The sequence below is a fragment of the Danio rerio genome, chromosome 1 (genome assembly GCF_049306965.1).
Source record: "Danio rerio strain Tuebingen ecotype United States chromosome 1, GRCz12tu, whole genome shotgun sequence".
NCBI lineage: Eukaryota > Metazoa > Chordata > Actinopteri > Cypriniformes > Danionidae > Danio > Danio rerio.
The window spans coordinates 48350451-48371159 of record NC_133176.1 but is presented as its reverse complement, the minus strand read 5'-3'; the positions used below and the strand labels follow the sequence as shown (position 1 = coordinate 48371159).

At 35.8% G+C, this 20709-nt stretch overlaps 1 protein-coding gene across 1 annotated transcript; it reads right to left on the bottom strand.

Moving 5' to 3' along the window:
• Positions 1-4345: 4345 nt before the first annotated feature.
• Positions 4346-18710, bottom strand: adisspa (adipose secreted signaling protein a). The gene is made up of 6 exons (NM_001386632.1): positions 18505-18710; positions 14179-14290; positions 13076-13209; positions 11670-11820; positions 7816-7941; positions 4346-5825 (listed from the first exon to the last, which is right to left on the bottom strand). Exons 2-6 carry the CDS (start codon positions 14195-14197, stop codon positions 5755-5757), a joined length of 501 nt encoding a protein of 166 aa, NP_001373561.1. The 5' UTR covers positions 14198-14290; positions 18505-18710; the 3' UTR covers positions 4346-5754.
• Positions 18711-20709: the final 1999 nt, after the last annotated feature.

The window sequence follows — 20709 nt, the reverse complement described above, 5'->3', positions numbered from 1 at the left end:
CTGTCATGTTCACCTCTCACCTCTTACATGTTAGTGTTCCTGGTTAAAATTGACCGGCCTCTTTCAAAATTGCTCAAAAAGCATTTTTCACTATTGAGTTTCTAATTCAACATTCTTTAGCTGTGAACAATGTCTCAAACTACTGTTTAACATGAATTTATAGAATTAAACTTACAATAACTACAGTGAAAATAGGCACTAAAAATGTATACAAAATGAGCATGTAATGTGATGAGGTGATCACAGGAGATCAACACATAAGCGTGTGCGCACACCAAAGATATCATTCAGTCTGAAATGTGTGCGTGTGAGTGAAGTATGGGGGTGCTTTCTGTTTGCAGGTTGAATAAAGTCTGGATATCCATTCATTTTCTTTGGCTGTCACTTTTGACCGGGAACACCACAGGTGTACCATGGTTGACTAAAACACTCAGAGTATACCGACAGAGGTGATCATCACTTTTATATGTTCAAGTGCACAGTGTGGAGGACATCATGAGGCCTGAGGCAATCAGATGGAAAACACAATAATTATGAGTATTTCAAGTTGCAAATTGGTCAGATTTGACCCGAATACGACAGGAAGGTTGTACAATACAAAATGTGACCTTTATTAAATAATCTGATTTTTGTGCTAGACATGTGTATGCATTTCATTAAAGAATGCCTTTTTTGAAGAGAATTGTCATACAAAAATATATATATTTTTTTATAACTCTTAAATGTCATCTACAGTATAAACTGTGTTAAAATTATGTTTTTTAGTGTCTTAAAAAGGGATGAATGTTATGAAAAGGTATGAAAAACAACTTATTTTTCATAACAAAATTTTTGGTCGGGAAATGTTACACTGGTTATTCTTAAAAAACGTTATAGTGTATTATGTCACAGAGTTTAAATCGTTCATTATTATTTATTTATTTGTTTTTGTAAAAATGCAGTGCTGTAACCTCAAATGATTGTAAATAAAGAAGATAAAAGCTGTTTTGTAAAAAGCTTTGTGGGGGAAAAAACTGTGCTGAAATGATTCAGCTGCCTTTCTAATCTTTTTGTTTGTTTGTTTTACTCTATTCAAGTATGCACTTCCTTATATTGTCAAAACATTCAGAACCGCAGAGCCAGTGTCAGTGTTAGAACACAATGTTTATGAATATTGGGATTGGGCAAGAGTGACAGATTGGTTTTCAACATCTTTTGGTCAATTAAAACTATAAGCGCATTTCACATCAATATATACAGAATAAAATCATACAAACACTCAATATTATTTTTACAGTTCTCTGTTTGTTTGTTTGTTTGTTTGTTTGTTTGTTTCTTTCTTTCTTTCTTTCTTTGTAACAACGCAGCCAGCAGCGCCCTCTAGTGTAGTTAAGGTGCTAGTCTATATCTTGCTTCTTTCTTTTTTTCTTTTTTAAGGCAACACATTATCCTTTAATCAAAGCATTATGTGTGATGCTTTATATACACCACAAACAATGGAAAACCTCTGGAAAAATACATTCAAATCTGAGATGAATGAGAGCTAGGCTATATTTTGAATACATCTTACTGAAATTTGCAGCTGTACTTCAGAGTGTCACTCATCACGTGGTTTGCTTTGACATATTTCAAGAAAAATACCAGGATTTACCAAATATTTTGGTGGCACTTTCTGAAAACAAATTATTAAAGGTTTAGTTTATCCAATAATTTAATTAAAATTGGTTGATTAAAAAGTAAATTCCCTTTTAATGTACTTACCAGGGGCGTTGCTAGGATCGAAAGGGATAAGGGGCTTAGCCCCAAAGAAGTTGTTTTTTGAAAATGTAATTTTCTGCATATCTTCAAATCTGAAAATATAATTTATTTTATAATGTGAGTTGTTATCCAATGTGATACAAAGCTACAAACATGTTCATTTGGACAGAGTGATTAACTGAGGTGAAGTGTTGTTAATATACTGGAATTTCTAAACTTGCAAAATATTGATATTCAATAGGCTACTATTTTTTTATATAATAACAACTCTATCAAAAATAGTACAAAAATACAAATAAAGATCCATATGCTAGAAATATGTTTACTTTAAATTTCTTTAGAGGGAATTTCTTTTCAGTTTTCCTCAAAATAGGGTGATGTGGGCATTGTAGCACTTTAAATGCATGTAATGCCTGTTTTATTTATACTTGAGCAGAAATTCCATATATGCCTCACAAAAGTAGTAGAACATTCCAGGAAATCCTTAACATGGATGAAGGCATCCAGCTATTGCTGCAGTAGAATGAAAATAAGATCTGAATAAACATAAAAAGGCTTTAACTGATCATTTACACGACTGAGACAATAAATGTTTTATACAGTTGAAGTCAGAATTAGCCCTCCTTTGAATTTTATTTTCTTTTTAAATATTTCCCAAATGATGTTTAACAGAGCAAGGACATTTTTACAGTACCCTATGTCTGATAATATTTTCCTTTTGAAGAAAGTCTTATTTGTTTTATTTCAGCTAGAATAGAAGTACTTCCAATACTTTGAGAAAATTACCTCTATACTTAATTTTCCACGGTGACTTGTGAGATGAAAATGTTACAAGTAGGCTACTTTGACAAAAAAAAAAAAAAACCCACAACAAAATTGTTATCTGTGCTTCTGGCTTTATTTTTTGAGTCACAAGGACCGCAGTTTCAGCTTTAAATCATATTTAAAGTCAGTGTGAAATTAAAGTATCTGAGACTTTTATTTCAGTGTGTTAATGTACTAAAGGGGGCGGGGCTTTCTATTCTTACATACGCGGGGGCGTGGTTAAAATATTGTGGTTATTGTGCGTCAAACTGACGTCAAGAAGGAAACACAGATTACACAAAAATTCATTCATCCAGCAAAAGAATTTCTAAGGTTAAAACTCAATATTTTTCACTCAAATGTATGACAGTTTGTAATTTAGATACGGAAACAACTGAACACTTGTTTTTCCAATGTAATTTGCTACAAACATTTTGGGATGGATTATTAGTTTGGATACAACAGAAAATATCTGTAAGACTTATCTTCTTATGGGAAGTTATTAAGTTTGGATTAACACTTAAGGATAAAAAAATATCTTATATAATAAAACATTTGTTGATATTATAAAAATTTCATATTCATGAATACCAAGACAAGTGATGTTTAAAAAAGAAATTGTGATATATTTGAAGACATTAAGAGAAATAAAAAGCCAAAAAGCAAGATATTTATATTTACCATTAGAGGATTTTGGTTTCATATTTTGAGAACTCCAACTCCCCTGCTACGCATTTTTCTTTCTTTTTTTTTCTTTTTTTGTAATTTGTTTATTTTTGTTATTTTATTTATTTATATGTTTTATTATTATTAATGAGGATGGGAAGATTGTGAATGTAAATTGATTGTCATCTAAGTCAAAGACTATAAAATAAAGTTTCAGTCTTTTGTGTACTTTTAAATAATATTAATGCCTTTCTTTTATTGTTTAAGCATTGTTAATTAAAACAAAAAGATTAGAAAAAAATCACTTAATTAACTTGCACGGATTAATTGTTCACCTAAAAATAACAAGCACTAGCAAAATAAACAATGTAATGATTTCACAAGGAATCTAAAGGTAGTATACCAAATAATTAAACAAAAAATAGTCAATCAAACAATAAATACTATGAACATATTCAACCATAAGAAAAGAAAAAAACATCTTAGAGTCTAAAATTTCCATTTTTGTGAAATGACAATCAAAGACTATAAACATTAAAAAAAATCATTCATTCGTTCATTTTTCTTCAGCTTAGTCCATTATTCATCAGGGGTCGCCACAATGGAATGAACAAACTTTTTATCCAACATAAGTTTTACACAGCGGATGTTCTTCAACTACAACATGGGGAGAACATGCAAACTCCCCACAGAAATGTTATTTGAAGAAGTCATTTGAAGTGTTAGTCTCTTATTTCTCAGAGGTCACCGCGGAATGAACTGCCAACTATTCTGGCATATATTTTATGCATCGGATGCCCTTTTAGCTGCAACTTAATACTGGGAAACACCGTACGCTCTTGCAGTCTCACACACACACTCATACATGGCCAGTTTACCCAATTTAACTATACCGTATGTCTTTGGACTGTGGAGGAAACCGGAGAACCTGGAACCCATGCCAACATGGGGAGAACTTGCAAACTACACACAGAAATGCCAACTGGCCCAGCCAGGACTCAAACCAGCGACCATCTTGCTGTGAGGTGACAATGCTAACCACTGAGCCACTGTATAATATATTGACCATATAGAAACTGCCAAAACTAAATGATTACCTGTGCTTTCGACCTTATTTTACGAATCAGAATGACCACAGTTTCGGCTGAAAATCATCTTTAATGTTCTGGTGAAGAAAAAAAAGCCATCTACATCTTGGATGGTCAACACTTAATGTAAGTAAACAGCAATTTATTAATATATCTATATATTTATTTGAGGTGAACTATTCCTTTGAGAATACAGTTGTGCTTGCATTAAATACAACACCCATATTTAACCAGTCAACAAATGCTGTATTTAGGGCAGTATTTAATGTTATCAACAAATCTCGTGGAGTTGAGAGGGAGTTTGCTTTTAAAGGGAAAGGGGAAACTTTTTCCAAGTAAAAAGAGAAAAAAAAAAAAAATATATATATATATATATATATATATATATAACAACAATAAATATCGTTTGAGTAAGATGTTTACATTTAAAGTGAAGCTCCCTCTAGCAGATTTAAAAACCTTGACAGCTTAGTGTTGCATGCGTCATCATGATATTACATGTGATTTACATTTATTTATTCATTCATTTTCTTTTCAGCTTAGTCGCTTAATTAATGAGGGGTCAACAAACCACTGTATAATATATTGACTATATAGAAACTGCCAAAACTAAATGATTACCTGTGCTTTCGACCTTATTTTACGAATCAGAATGACCACAGTTTCAGCTGAAAATCATCTTTAATGTTCTGGTGAAGAAAAAAAAGCCATCTACATCTTGGATGGCCAACACTGAATGTAAATAAACAGCAATTTATTAATATATCTATATATTTATTTGGGGTGAACTGTTCCTTTGAGAATACAGTTGTGTTTGCATTAAATACAACACCCATATTTAACCAGTCAACAAATGCTGTATTTAGTGCAGTATTTAATGTTATCAACAAATCTCGTGGATTGACTGATGATTGATGTTGATGGGAGCAAAGTATGTCGGCTATAGGATGACACATAGCTAGATATAATCATGCATAGTATACAGTGTATATTATGCACACGATTATATATTCCACAGGCATTAATATAATGAGATGCAGTTCATAAATAAAGCAGGCGGAGTGTTCTTGAAACGCATCTCAGTTTAACACAGTAACCATCTAAGCTATATTTGTTTTCGTTCTTGTATAATTACTCTAACAAGGAATGTTAGTCAGTTAGTTATTAATCACATTCAGGCTAACAAACATCACACAGCTGAACTAACATGTGACATATCCTTTATCGGAAGCCAAAAGCATTGGTATATTGCTTTACGCTTTTCATTGCTTTTCAATATAATTCTACTATAATAAAATTCCATCATCTGTATAATCTGTTCAAAACTAAAGTTGAGTTAGTGATATTATTGGTGGTCAGTGTTGAAGCTGTGATTGTCCAGGGTGTTCACAGTCTGAGGTACATTCACACGGGCATTCATTATTCGTATCATTTACATCTATACTTCTTCTTTGTCTGATTATTTTGTGTGTTTTTCTTCACCAACACATCTCACTCCATCAAGTAACATCGGCGTCCCATGGTGGCGCTCTGTGGAAGACAGTAACACATTTTCTTATTATTTTAGTGATCAGTTTTTAATAGACATTTTATAAATTGAGCCCAAATTGCCTTCGTTTTTGCAGTATGTAATTTATTTCAGTATCTCATTCATTAATGAGAGGAATTTAGATACTACATCAATGATTAGATGCTCTTATTTCACAGTATTTAACAGGATATTGTACTATGGTTATCAAAACAGACTAAAAGGTGGTGTATAATATTACATTCATAGAGGTACTCAACACAGACTTAAATTCTCTCCTCATTTGTTGACCTTCATGCCATCTTATTTATTTGAATTTCATCCTTTGTTTTAAACTATAGATTAATCCATCGTAACACACACACAGCAAACATGGTCATTCATACAACAATGTCTTGTGAAATAAAACTGAGGTTGAGATTAGAACAATGCTAATTACTTAACTTTTTAAACGTAACTCACTGGCCACTTTATTAGGTACACCTTACTAGTACCGGGTTGGACCGCTTTCGCCTTCAGATCTGCATTAATCCTTCATGGTATAGATTCAACAAGGTACTGGAAATATTCCTCAGATATTGAACCGATATTGACCTGATAGCATCACGCAGTTACTGCAGATTTGTGGGCTACACATCCATGATGCGAATCTCCTGTTCCACCACATCCCAAAGGTGCTCTATTGGATTGAGATCTGGTGACTGTGGAGGCCATTTGAGTACAGTGAAGTCATTGTCATGTTCAAGAAACCAGTCTGAGATGTTTAGTGCTTTATGACATGGCGCGTTATACTGCTGGAAGTAGCCGTCAGAAGATGGGTACACTGTGGTTATGAAGGGATGAACATGGTCAGCAACAGTACTCAGGGAAGTTGTGGTATTGACACTATGCTCAATTGGTATTAATAGGCCCAAAGTGTGTCAAAAAACAAAAAAAATCCCCACACCATTACACCACCACCAGCCTGAACTGCTGATACATAGCACGATGGATACATGCTTTCATGTTATTGTCGCCAAATTCTGACCCTAGCATCCGAATGTTGCAGCAGAAATTGAGACTCATCAGACCAGGCAACGTTTTTCCAATCTTCTAATGTCCCATTTTGGTGAGCCTGTGCCAACTGTAGCCTTAGATTCCTGTTCTTGGCTGACAGAAGTGGCACTCTGTGTGGTCTTCTTCTGCTGTAGCCCATCCGCTTCAAGGTTGGACATGTTGTGCGTTCAGAGATGCTCTTCTGCAGACCTCGGTTGTAACGAGTGGTTATTTGAGTTACTGTTGCATTTCTATTAGCTCAAACCAGTCAGGCCATTCTCTTCTGACCTCTGGCATCAACAAGGCATTTGCGCCCACAAAACTGCCGCTCACTGGATATTTTCTCTTTTTTGGACCATTCTCTGTAAACCCTAGAGATGGTTGTGCATAAAAATCCCAGTGGATCAGCAGTTTCTAAAATACTCAGACCAGCCCGTCTGGCACCAACAACCATGCCATGTTCAGTCACTTAAATCACCTTTCTTCCTCATTCTGATGTTCGGTTTTAACTGCAGCAGATCGCCTTGACCATGTCTACATGCATGAGTTGCTCCCATGTGATTGGCTGATTAGAAATTTGCATTAACGAGCATTTGGACAGCTGTACCTAATAAAGTGGCTGGTGAGTGTATGTTTCCTTAAAGCTAACCCAAACCTAACATTCTAATTTGTGTGGCACTTCACATCATAGCGTGCTTCCATGCACATTTTATAAATTGGCAGATTTGTGTGTGTGTGTGTGTGTGTGTGTGTGTACACTGAAAAAAATTATTCATTGGATTTATAAAGGTTGTAAAGGTTGTAAACAATTTATTTAGGCTGAATTTAAACAATCAAATTAAATTTAGTAATGTTCAAGCTTATTTGTTTGTTTAAATTCAGCTTATATAAATTGTTTGCAACATTTTGCAATGAACCATGTTTTTCAGTGTGTGTATGTGTCAGTTTGTATCTCACCCATGACTCTGGCCTGTAGTCTGACCCGGACGCTGCTGTCGCGTCTGCTTCTGTTGACCAGGGTGAGCTCCTCCTGCACCACTCCCTCCTGCTGAGCGATGTACTCACAAACCACCCTCACGCCACCTAAAACCACACACACAAACACACACGCAAACATTCAGGATGCATAAAAAGACAAAAAAATAAAGTGCCTGACAGAAAACACACCAGTGACCAGAATAACATTATAAAACTGAAACCATCATAAACAAACAAACAGTCACCTAGATGTACAGAGTGCTCGCATCTTCTTCTAGATTATAAATTGTATGCACTGATACGGCAAACCTACTAAGATTTCCCCGAAGATTCAACTGCGGGAAAAGTGACACTACTATAAATGTGCAGAGTGAGTTTGAGCTAATGGAGAGATCGATGATAGCTTGAAATAGGAGTGAGATTATTGATCGCGACATGACATCTCACATTTGGCTTGATGTATTACCAGTTAGGGCTACAAACAGTTTTATATCCACATTGACTGCTCTGGCAGCAGGTTTAAAATACCTTTTCACATTATTTATATGGCATATTACTGCTTCATTTAAGTGATGCATCAAATGACAAATCAAGACAGGATGCCTTATTTATGGAAAGGTTGCTTATTTATTAAAGGGATAGTTCATTCATCAACTAATAATAATTGTCACAACCTGTTTGAGTTTCCATTTTTTTTCAAAATAAGGTTGGAAACCAGTAACCATTGAGTTCCATAGTATTTTTTTGTTCTACAATGAACGTCAATGGTTACAGGTTTCTTATATTTTTTAAAAATAACTACTTTCATGTTCAACAGAGGGCGCCATGGTGGCTCAGTGGTAAGCACTGTCACCTCACAGCAAGAACGTCACTGGTTCGAGTCCCGGCTGGTGTTTCTGTGTGGAGTTTGCATGCTCTCCCTGTGTTGGTGTGGGTTTCCTCTGGGTGTTCCGGTTTCCCCCATAGCAAAATGTGCTATAAATAAATTAGGTAAACAAAACTGGCCTAAGTGCATGAGTGAATGTGAGAGTGTATGGGTGTTTCTCTGTACTGGGTTGCAGCTGGAAGGGCATCCGCTGCATGACACTTATACCGGAATAATTAATGGTTCATTCCGCTGTGGTGACCTCTGATAAACTTAGTTAAATGAAAATGAATGCTCAAGAGGAAAAGCAAACTTATATCATAAAGGTTTCTCATTTTGCCTGAACTATCTCTTAAGCATTGCACCCCTGAGATGTGCACTTAACACAGGCTGCTCCAGTCTGACTGCTGTAAATAACTTCAGCTGTAAAGTGTCTCATTAACTGCTCAACCCCTCTTAATAGGGGTCGTGTGAATATATGAACACACATGGGAGGATGAATGACACATAAGACATTGTATAATCTGTAATGGTAAGAGATGGTCTAAAGGTTCAAGTGCTCATGGGAAATTTGCATTCATAAGCTGGGAAATCATAAATTTTATGTAAGATGCATTCAAAAAGTATTCTCAGAAAAGTATTGTAAAATCTGATGGCAATGTACTTTTTTTTTTCCGGAAAATTCTAGTTTTTATATATGATGTCAGGATCTATGAATACATTTACAATTACTAACAATTATTCAATTTATGAAGATGCTGTCATTTAAATGATTATACATTTTCACAATTTTACAACACTGTGGCATTTTGTTAATAAACCCAACTGTGAATGATAAGAAAATTATTCATTTGAAGATATTTACCATTAATAAAGATGCTGAATATATTGCATCTGAGGCTTTGTCCATACTAATACATTTTTTTTTAAAGTATTTTTATTTCCTAAATTTTGACCTTCCATCCAAACTGATATGGAAATTTTTATGAAAATAAAGCTTTTTGAAAATGGTCTCGAGTTTGATAAATGTTCCTGGCAGAGGTAGGGGACTCAAGTCACATGAGTCAGACTTAAAGTGGTGGTCCAGAGTGTATTTTTAGGGCTTGGTTGTGTTTATAACATGCAAAGCAATGTGTGCTTATGCTTCATTTGTAAAAAGTCATGTTATTTTTTCATACATCTCACTTTAATTATATATTGCTACTCAGTTAACATGAAAACGAGCCCAAATACAGAAATAGAACAAGCTCTGTGGAAAAGCAGCATTTGGATGGCATTTTAGCTTTTTCTGCTATAACATTACAGCTCCTCTGGTCACGCCCCTTTGCTGCGTGGGTTGTATGGGTGTGGTTAATGGGCACAACCTGAAGCATTTGTGATCACACTAGCCCAGATGTATTTTTTATAGTCCCCAAACTTTGTTCGCTGTAGGCTTTGCTAAGCTAACTCAATGGCTAAGCCAATGTCTCTCTTTGCATTGAACTTTGAGCATATTACATTCAGATATGTTGTTTATGTTCACATACCTACATTACACATCAACTAATTTTAAAATAGGATATTATAGTGGACCTCCCTTTTAACTTGCATAATATTGATTTGCTTGACAAATATTCATAACTTGACTATCACCAAAGAATAAAGAATACACAAGACGTGTCACTCACATACTTTTGAATGGGGAAAAATGTAACTGTAAATATAGCAAATGAAGTCCCGCCTACTAGCCTACTAGCATAGGACACAATCAGCGATCGCTATAGACTGAAGATTCTCTAAAGGAAGGGTCGATGTTGTCAACTTAGCAACTCTGTCGCCATATTTAGCAACTTTTCAGACCCCCTTTCAGAACTTTTCTGAGTATATTACGTATAAGAGATTACTACAAATTCCCTACAAATCTATACTAATATACTGTGTTCAAACAGCAATAAATGTAAATAAATGGACCCAAATATTTTGGATAAAACAAACAGAAACGGTTAGACGTGATGACGTCAGTAATATGTAAATTGATGTATGATGTAATCTAGCGATATTTAGCAACTTTAAGGGCAGAGTTTAGCGCCTTTTCATTGAAAATAGTTGGCAACACTGGAAGGGGTTCAGAATAGACGTGAGTTTATACAGATATTGTGTGATTTGAACATTTAGAAATTAAACTCAAGAGAGACAGTTGTTGTTTAATTTTATTGGTGATTCCTAATATAAATTTAATTGTAAGCTTGGCAAGCAATTTTGAAGAATTTGATGATTCCCCATTCAATCAGAATGCCTGAGCGTACTTCAAGAGGCATTTCAAAGATGGCCGCCGAGTAAAATGACTTGCTTTAAAGGGACTTTTTTATCATGATTCGAGACTTGACTCAGACTTGAAGTAAATGACTCGAAATAACTTGTTTTTGGCTACGTCAAATATAATAAAGGGGCCATTTACATATTGTGTCTTTTGCAAGTTCAAGTTCCTTATTTGAAATGGAGTCTTGTGGCCTATTCAGTTAAAAGCAAGATGTTGGATGACATTGCGCAGTCATTATGTTGGCTGCTCACCAGTTGGATAGAGTTGCTAATATCAGTTTGCACATAATTCAGCTTGCCTTTTTTCAAGGGCATTTGAATATTCTTGAATACTTCAAAATGCTTTCTTGCAGTTGTTGTAAGGCAGTGCCACGCAAGGATAGATTTACTTGTACGTAGCATAGAGGTGTTTAGTGTTTTCCAATGTTTTAGTGTGAATGAGAAAAGTTTGTATAAAGCTTTAACTTGATATTGTGAACAGAGGGCACTTTTACATAAATACACTATTTACAAATGCATCTGGATTAGTGTAGATGTTGCCTAAAATTTTTATTTATTTATTTATTTTTTTTTGCTGACATTCCCCAACTCAGAAACTCAGGACCCAGTTTGTAAACTCAATCTTTCTGGCTTAATTTGATGCATCATAATACCACCACAAAAAGCATACCCTCTGCCCGTGGTGTGATGCGTGTTGCACGTAGCCGTGGTTTGGCCGTGGCACGGAGTGCAGGGGAAAGGGTGACATCTTTGCCCAACGTTGGGACTTGCGGCAAAGAGAAGACGATTTCATATTTGTGATGACTCCTTAAAAATCCGGCCTAAACAGAGAATGCAGCAGTCAGTGATTTCAGCTTACAACACATCTTGCACTGGCAATGCAATTTTTGTCAAATTAAAATAAACTATTTAAAAGGAAATTCATTATTTGCTGTGCTTGTTTAAAGCTCCCATAGAATAAAATCATGGATATACCCAGAAATAGCTCAATAATAAGAGTTCAGTACATGGAAATGGCATACCGTGAGCCTCAAACACTTATTTTTGAGTGTAAAATCATGGTGGAAAACAATTAGAACAAAGACTCTGATGATCCACACATATCATTAATCAAGATTCTTAATGTATTTAGCATTTCTGTGGGTCTGTTAAACTCTATCTTTTGTTAGTTTAACGTGTATATTGTAAAATATGCCCCAAATGTTTGTTTTGAGGCTCCAAACACATGTACACTGCTGAGTATAATGTTTCACTCATGTTCATGCATCGTGTCATATCACTGAGCTCTGACTGTAGTTGACCTGCATTGAAAGGATGCCAAAATACCTCTAAAATCTCATGTGTTTATGCTGAGGTTGATATTAATTCCTGACTCTGTTTTCATGTATGTTATAACTTCAAAATAAAGCTATAAATACATCTCTGTCTATCCCTTTTTTGAACCGGTAATAATTTAGTATTTATTTTAACCACAACACAAATAAGAGGCAAACTTTTATTTCACATTTATTTACTCACTCCTTCTAGCTAAAATAAACCACTCTACCACTTCAGTGAATGATAGTCAGTTGACAAGGAATGTACTGAATGAGTTTTAGTTCTGTGTGTCTGTGTCTCAGGCACTGACTTGAGCTCTGGAGCTGCTCTGGAACTTTTTATTCCAATGGTAATTCCAACAGTTATAAATGAGCATATAAAACCATTTCCATATAGTTTTATAACTTACCTAAGCAAATACAGCATCAAATATATACTGTATATTTTTAAAAAGGTGAAAAAACACAAAAAACATTCTTTGAAGCAGACTTGCTAAATATTTTTCAGTTTACGTTGATAAACCCACTCTGGTGGTCAATAACTGCTACACACTCACATATACAGTTCATTTTTAAATGTTTTTACTGATTTTAGAAATGTATTGTGATTTATTTTGTAGCTTATGATACTTATTATCAATTAGGCTAGTGTGCCAGCTACAGTAGATATCAAAGAACACTGTAACATATTGAGTCAATGCACTCCATGGCACCTTTAATGTTTGGTAAATATAGAAAAAGACGTGCGTTTTTCTTTCACCTTCACAAGATATGCGCCATCAGACTCTGGAAGAGCAGCAATGACTTGATCCTGGAGATTCTCATCACAGCTGTTGTTCATGGGAGCATCTTCCTCTTCATCAGGGAAACGTACTCCACCTTTTGAAGTGGAGCCTGGAGAAGAGAAACAGGAGCTGAGTTAAGATCATTACAGAGATGGAAACTGGACCAGACGATGTGTGCTGAGATGATTAATCCAGTGTGGGAGAGCTGTCAGAACAAACACACTCTGCATGTGTTAACCGCAGAACATATAAATACACACGGCACATTTAAATACAATCATAATCCACAAGCTTTCTTTATAATGCAGAGTTGAAGGTGAAATTAATAGCCCTCTTGTTAATTTTTTATTCATTTTAGTGTTTAGCACAACAAGGAAATTGTCACTGTATTTCCTTTAATTTTTTTCATCTGGAGAAAGTCTTGTTTCAGTTTAACAGAAATAAAAGCAGTTTAACTTGTTTAATAATTTAAGCAGTTAAACTTGATAGTAAGGTCAATATTATTATTAGAAATCATTTTATTCAACTGGCTACAGAACTAACAACTGCTGTCCAAAGGTTTGCCTATTAGACCTGGTTAAGCCTTTAAATTGCACTTTAAGCTAAATAGTATTTTGTAAAATATCTGGTAAAATATTATTACCTCTCGTCATGACAAAGACAAAATAAATAAGTTATTAGAAATTAGTTATTAAAGCTATTATGTTTAAAAATGTGTCCAAAAAAATGTCTAGGAATTAAAATTTTACAGGAAGGCTAATAATTTTGACTTGCGCACTCTCAGAAATAACGGTACATGAGCTGTCACTGAGGTGATACCTGTTCAGAAGGTACATGTTTCTTAAAGAGTACATATTGGTACTTCAAATATATATATATTGGTACCTAAAAACTTTAAGAGGAACACTTTTGTACTTTTAAGGTGCTAATATGTCCCCTTGAAGTATTAATATGGACCTTTTAAGTCAAAATTTGTACCCTTTAAAAAGCTACTACCCCAGTGACAGCTTGCGTACCTTTATTTCTGAGAGTGCATGTACTGATATATTCACACATTATGAACAGAAAACACACTGACTTTTCCTTCCTGTTGCCATGTCGACATAAGGCCAGGGAAATCCAGGGATGATTATTGGCACCGAAGTGTTTTCATCTCTAAAGAACAGACACCGAGTCACAGAGAACGACCCCTGCAGAGACAGAGAAGATGCCTGTGAAATATAACACTCTTATTTATTTAATCGTGATGTTTTAGATATGAAAACAAAGACAAAATAAACTACTGAGTGTTTGGTTTCCTTTTGATAACAGTTCTTCTAAGGATGTAAAGATATGTGTAAAATAGTATGTAAATGGCATTTAGATATTAATAAAAACCAAATGAAATGCTGCAAATGCCTACTAAAACATGTTTCTTGGTCATTTTTGTAGCTCGTTCTAACATTCCATTGCAATCAGGTGCAACACTAATTTTATTGAAGACTTTAAATTCATGCATGTTATTTCCCCAAGATCTAAATTATTAATTGCGCAGCCCATAAGCACGGTTGATTTGCATTTCATTGACTTTGCAGTATAATCCTGCTGGGTTAAACACCACAGGACGGAGCTTCCCCACAACTGTAACGCTTTATCACCATCATTAATTCCCAGTAGTAACTGGAGTTAATATGGCAAATCCTCAGAGTAATCATTCATGATGCCTGTTATTTGCCCTGCCAATTATTATGCTCCAGTATCCTACATCGAATACTGAACTGGAGTTTAAGATCAGTTCTCAATTGCTTAATTTCAGATTTAAAATGCCACCAGTAACAAAAATACATTGATTATGTTGATTGCTGATTTACTGTATACTTCATACTAAAATCTTTTTTGCCAATGATAATGCACAGTTACTTATATACCCATAAATGTATATATACTAGGTATATTAACTACTGAAGCTATTGCTATACTACTATAGCTGATTTTTTTTTGTATATACAATTATATAAAAATATCTATTTTTTTCATTCATTCACTTTCTTTTCGGCTTAGTTCCTTTATTAATCAGGGGTCACTACAGCGGAATGAACCGCCAACATATCCAGCATATGTTTTACGCAGCGGATGCCCTTCCAGCCGCAACCCAACACAGGGAAACATACACTCTTGCATTCACACACATACACTATGGACAATTTAGCTTCCCCAGTTCACCTACACTGCATGTTTTTGGACTGTGGGGAAAACCGGAGCACCTAGAGGAAACTCATGGCAACAAAAGGAGAACATACAAACTTTACAGAGAAATGCCAAACTACTCTGCCAAGGCTTGAACCAGCGACCTTTTTGCTGTGAATCAATCAGGCTTCCCTCTGTGCCACTGTGACGTCCTATATTTTAATTGTGTATCATATTAATGTTTTAACCCCAGTAGTTGTTATCGTTGTCGTTTTTGCCAGTTTTAAAAACATATTTTGGAAAAACAGCCTAAAGCATTCAAGATTTACAAAAGTGTACGTTGAAAACTTTACTGTCTCTTTCATTCTCAAAATCTAGTGACTGCCACTGCATAACTACACAACCTGACAAAAGTCTTGTTGTCCAACCAAGTTTTAGGAACAACAAATAATGGCTTGACTTCTAGTTGATCATTTGGTATTCGAAGTGGCTTATATGAAAGGCAAAGGTCTCTAGATCATACTTGTTCAACCCAAATAAAATATGATCATGGCTCGATTTTTATTTATTTAATTAGAACAGTAAGGTCTGACTTTGCCTAGACAAAACTCTTGTCACTTAGCAGAAATAATGTACAGTATAAAATATAAGCTTGGAGGACTGCATCTACATCTCTGCAATACTCTAACTTATTAATAAAGTCATCTGGAATGGCAAAGAAAGCATTCTTGCAGGACTCCCAGAATTCATCAAGATTCTTTGGATTCAACTTCAATGCCTCATCTTACCCCAGAGATGCTCAATAATGTTTATGTCTGGTGACTGGGCTGGAAAATCCTAGAGCACCTTGACCTTCTTTGCTTTCAGGAACTTTGATGTGGAGGCTGAAGTATGAGAAGGAGCGCTATCCTGCTGAAAAATTTGCCCTCTCCTGTGGTTTGTAATGAAATGGGCAGCACAAATGTCTTGATACCTCAGGCTGTTGATGTTGCCGTCCACTCTTCAGATCCTTCGCACAGCCTCATACTGAATGTAACCCCAAACCATGATTTTTACTTTGCCAAACTTGACTGACTTGGTGAGAATGTTGGGTCCATGTGGGTTCCAATAGGTCTTCTGCAGTATTTGTGATGATTGGGACGCAGTTCAACAGATGATTCATCTGAAAAAACTACCTTCTGCCACTTTTCTATGATCAACTACAAGTTATTATTTGTTTCTCTTACAACTGAGATCAATGACAAGATATTTGTCAGGTAGTGCATAATTTTGCACCGTAAAATCCCATAAAAACAAAACAAAATTAAATTAATACTTTACTAGAATAAACTGTATTCAATCCATTTCACAGAAAAAAAATTCTATATATTTTTCAAATAAAATAAATAACAATTAAAAAATTTGTAAAAATCTAGAACATTTAAATATGACATCACAATAGTTGACGACATGGTGGCTCAGTGGTTAGCACAGCAAGAAGGTCTCTGGTTCGAGTCCCGGCTGGGTCAGTTGACATTTCTGTGTGGAGTTTGCATGTTCTCCCTGTGTTGGTGTGGGTTTTCTCTGTGTGTGTAACCCCGCCGGTCCTACGCCACCCAACTCGCTCCGAGCTGGTATCGAACCTACGACCTCCTGTATGGGAGTTGGTTGTTCTACCAAGGAGGCTAAAGACCATGACCTCTAGCAAGAGCACCTTTAGAGGTCAGAGGAGTGAGGTTTAGCTGCACAGCACACACTAGCTGGCCTCCGTTACACTCACCCCCCTAAACCTCACTCCCATCCGGGTCACGGCACCAATGTAACCCCACCGGTTCTACGCCACCCATCCTGCTCCGAGCTGGTATCGAACCGGCGACCGTCCGCATGGGAGTTGGTTGCTCTAACAAGGAGGCTAAAGACCATGGCCTCTAGCGTCTGTCGCTAGAGCACCTTTAGAGATCAGAGGAGTGAGGTTTACCTGCACAGCACACACTAGCTGGCCTCCGTTACACGTGCTCCGGTTTCCCCCACAGTCCAAAGACATGCGCTATAGATGAATTGGGTAAACTAAATTGGCTGTGCATGGTTTATGTGTCTGAATGAGAGTGTGTATGGATGCTTCCCAGAACTGGGTTACAGTTGGGTTACTGGAAGGTCATCCACTGTAAAAAAAAATTGGATAAGTTGGCGATTCATTCCTGATGAATAAAGTGACTAAGCCGAAGGAAAATGAATAAATCACAATAGTTCATTCCTTTAAACATTTTAATATATAACATTTATAAAACAATGAACAAAAATGTCTTGGCATGCATATATTCAGTAATAACTGCCAATTTAATCAAATAATCAAAATTTTATACCCTGTTATCTTTGATTTAGCGCCATAAATGATGTTGGCTGACTGTAGAACTCCGTGTACCAACCTGCAGAGCTACACCTGCCCCTGATTGCTCCCCCTGTAGACCAACGCAGATGGGATTTCAGAGCCCTTCTGATTAATAATGACCAAAACAAGCGATTTCACATGAAAATCTTTGGCTTAATCGAGGTCATTACGGCAGTCCAGTCAAGGTTATTTCAGAGAATGACACTCACATTCAAACTAAGAGGCTTATGATGCCGCTCGCTCTCTCATCCTGACTGACTTGTTCCCAGCTATTCTTCCGAAATCGCGTCAAATATGACGATAAGAAAAAGCGGCTTAAGCAGCTATAATCACTCTGAAGTTACCGGGGCTGTCGATAAAATAGGGCGTCCCCGAGAAACCTGCCTTTCGCCGGATAAACAAACCCTTCAAAGCCACAGCCTCACGACAAGGCATCTCCCCTTCATCAATTATTAAAGTACAGCGCTTTATGCTCCGTGTAAAAATGGGGCATCACTGAGCATCGCGTGCCAGTGTCCCGTACGGCGCAGCTGTCAGGAAAAACACAATATCAAAAGAAGACTGATTTGCACAAAATGTGAATTTCTATCATAACTACAGGCTATTCCTTGTGTTACATTTGGCACAGACAGAATACACCTGGGAGGAATGTTATCTTGTGATGCGGTAATGAAGAACTGTTAGGGTTCAGGGTGGAATTGTGATGCTTCTATTAATAGTTCACGCTTTTAAATAAATAATAAATGCATAAATGAAAAACAAATACTGCAATGCAACGAGGGTTGCTTGCACACACTGACTATATTAGCCAAATTCACGTGTGAGTATCGAAATTTCAATAAACTGAAATGAACTGGAAATCAAACTTACCTATGTTGGGTGTAGTGCACGGGGGAGCGGGTCTGTGGCGTCGCCTGAAGCGTTCACTTCTCGGTCGCGAGCGCAGCAGGTCTGACGCCGCGCGCGGTCACAAGAAACAAGCTGCAGTCATTGGTTACTGTTGGTTACTTAACGTCCATCTCTCGTTTTCTCCCTCTCCCTCATCATATAGGCTACACACCGAATGTGTTGACAGGAGAAGCAATGCAAGGATGGATTAAGGTCCTGGCCAGTGCGCATATAGCAAACCTGAATGAGCCTATAGGTCCTTAAAACGTCTGTCTGACAATAAAACTGCATAGAAACACAACCAGTTATTTAAGAAATGATCAAGATAATAAATTGATACATTTAGTTTGCAGTAAAGAATAAATTTGGTTTTGAGTTGACTTGATAGGATGAGGATGCATGATACTGCAATTACATTTAGGCTAACATCAATGTGAGAAAATCTAATCAATTCTTAGCCCTTGTCAAGGTCATCCAAATGTATACAGCACTTTTTTTTAAAGTATGTTTTTATATATGAATGTGATTGTATTTTGCTTTTTTTTTTTACTTGTCAGTTTGTGTTGACAGCAAATTGCTTGTTAAATTGTTTAAAAATTGATGGGTTTTTTTTGTTTTATTTTCTTAAGATTTCAAGACAGTCCAGTAACAAATTTGCTTTTGTTAAAATGGCACATTGATTTAAGATAAAATCTTTTTCCCAGTAGACAAATTGATTTAGGTTGACTAAACTAGGAAATAATATACAAGTTATTTTCCTTCCACTTCGTCCCTTATTTATCAGGGATCACCACAGTGGAATGAACCGCCAACTATTTCAGCATACGCTTTTATGCAGCAGATCAACACATCAACAATAAACAAGTTTACAATAACATTTCTGAATTGAGATTCAAAAATCCAAAACGTGCCCTGTGTTCATAACTGTCCAGGCATGTAAACAAAGAATTAAGTGTCATTTAAAGACTTCTAGAAAATAATTCTCTCTGTACTGTATATATATTCATTTATTTTCTTTCGGCTTAGTCTCTATACACTATGTCATTTTAGTTCATCAATTTCACTTATACCACATGTCTTTGGGCTGTGGGGGAAACCGGAGCACCTGAAGAAAACCCACCAGAACACGCGGAGAACATGCCAACTCCACACAGAAACGCCAATTAGTCCAGCCGGAATTTGAATCAGTGACCTTCCTGCTGTAAAGCGACAGTGCTAACCACTGAGCCATCGTTCCGCCTTATAGCTGGACTGAAAAAAGTTCATTTCAACAAGGTATTTTTAAAAATGGAAATAAATTGTTTTTACAGTGTAATCATATATACAGCTCTAAGCCAGTTTACAAAAGGAATTTTATCATATAAAACTGATATTTTGAGGAATGATAGTAAGCAAAAATGTAATAGTTCCTATTAATATGAAATATACTGTGGAAGTCAAAGGGGATTCAAACATTTATATTGTATACATTTTGTTCAGAAAAAAAGTCTGTGACTGTATACATGCAAAACCTAAATTAACATCCTTATTTACATATTTGCAATGTCAACACATGGCTTGTTCACATAACAGTTCTAGTGCTGCACATCATACACTGTAAAAAGGAATTAAATCCTTTACTATAAAAAGTGAATAAACCCGTTGTAACTGTTACGTTGACCTGATTATTTTTTTAATTCATGCACATAATTTATTTATTTAATAATTATAAAGCAACATGTTTACATACATTTTAAAGCAAAGTCAGCTAATCACCTTTTACAGTGTATATTATTTCAAACCATGGTGTGTTTTTTCCTGAATGACACTTTCACTGACTATAAAGGTGAGAATGAAATGGTCTCGTTTTACCCTGGATAGCTAAAACCATTGTTTACACTAAGCCCTGTGTATCCAAGACTGTACAAAATAAGGTACATTATCGGTTCTTACAATCTAATCATTGTAACACCACATTGTTTTACACATGTCTGGCACCACAATGGAATGTTAAAGGGTTATATCACGCAAAAATGAAAATACCTTTATCAATTCCTCAGCCTTTTATTGTTGCAAACTCCTGAGATGTTTTGTTTTTCTTTTTTAAATACTAATTAAGATGTTCTGGATTAAATCTGAGAGCTCCTTCATTCATCTTAGATAGCAAGGTTCCCAACTCATTCAAAAAACATATTCAATACAGACCAT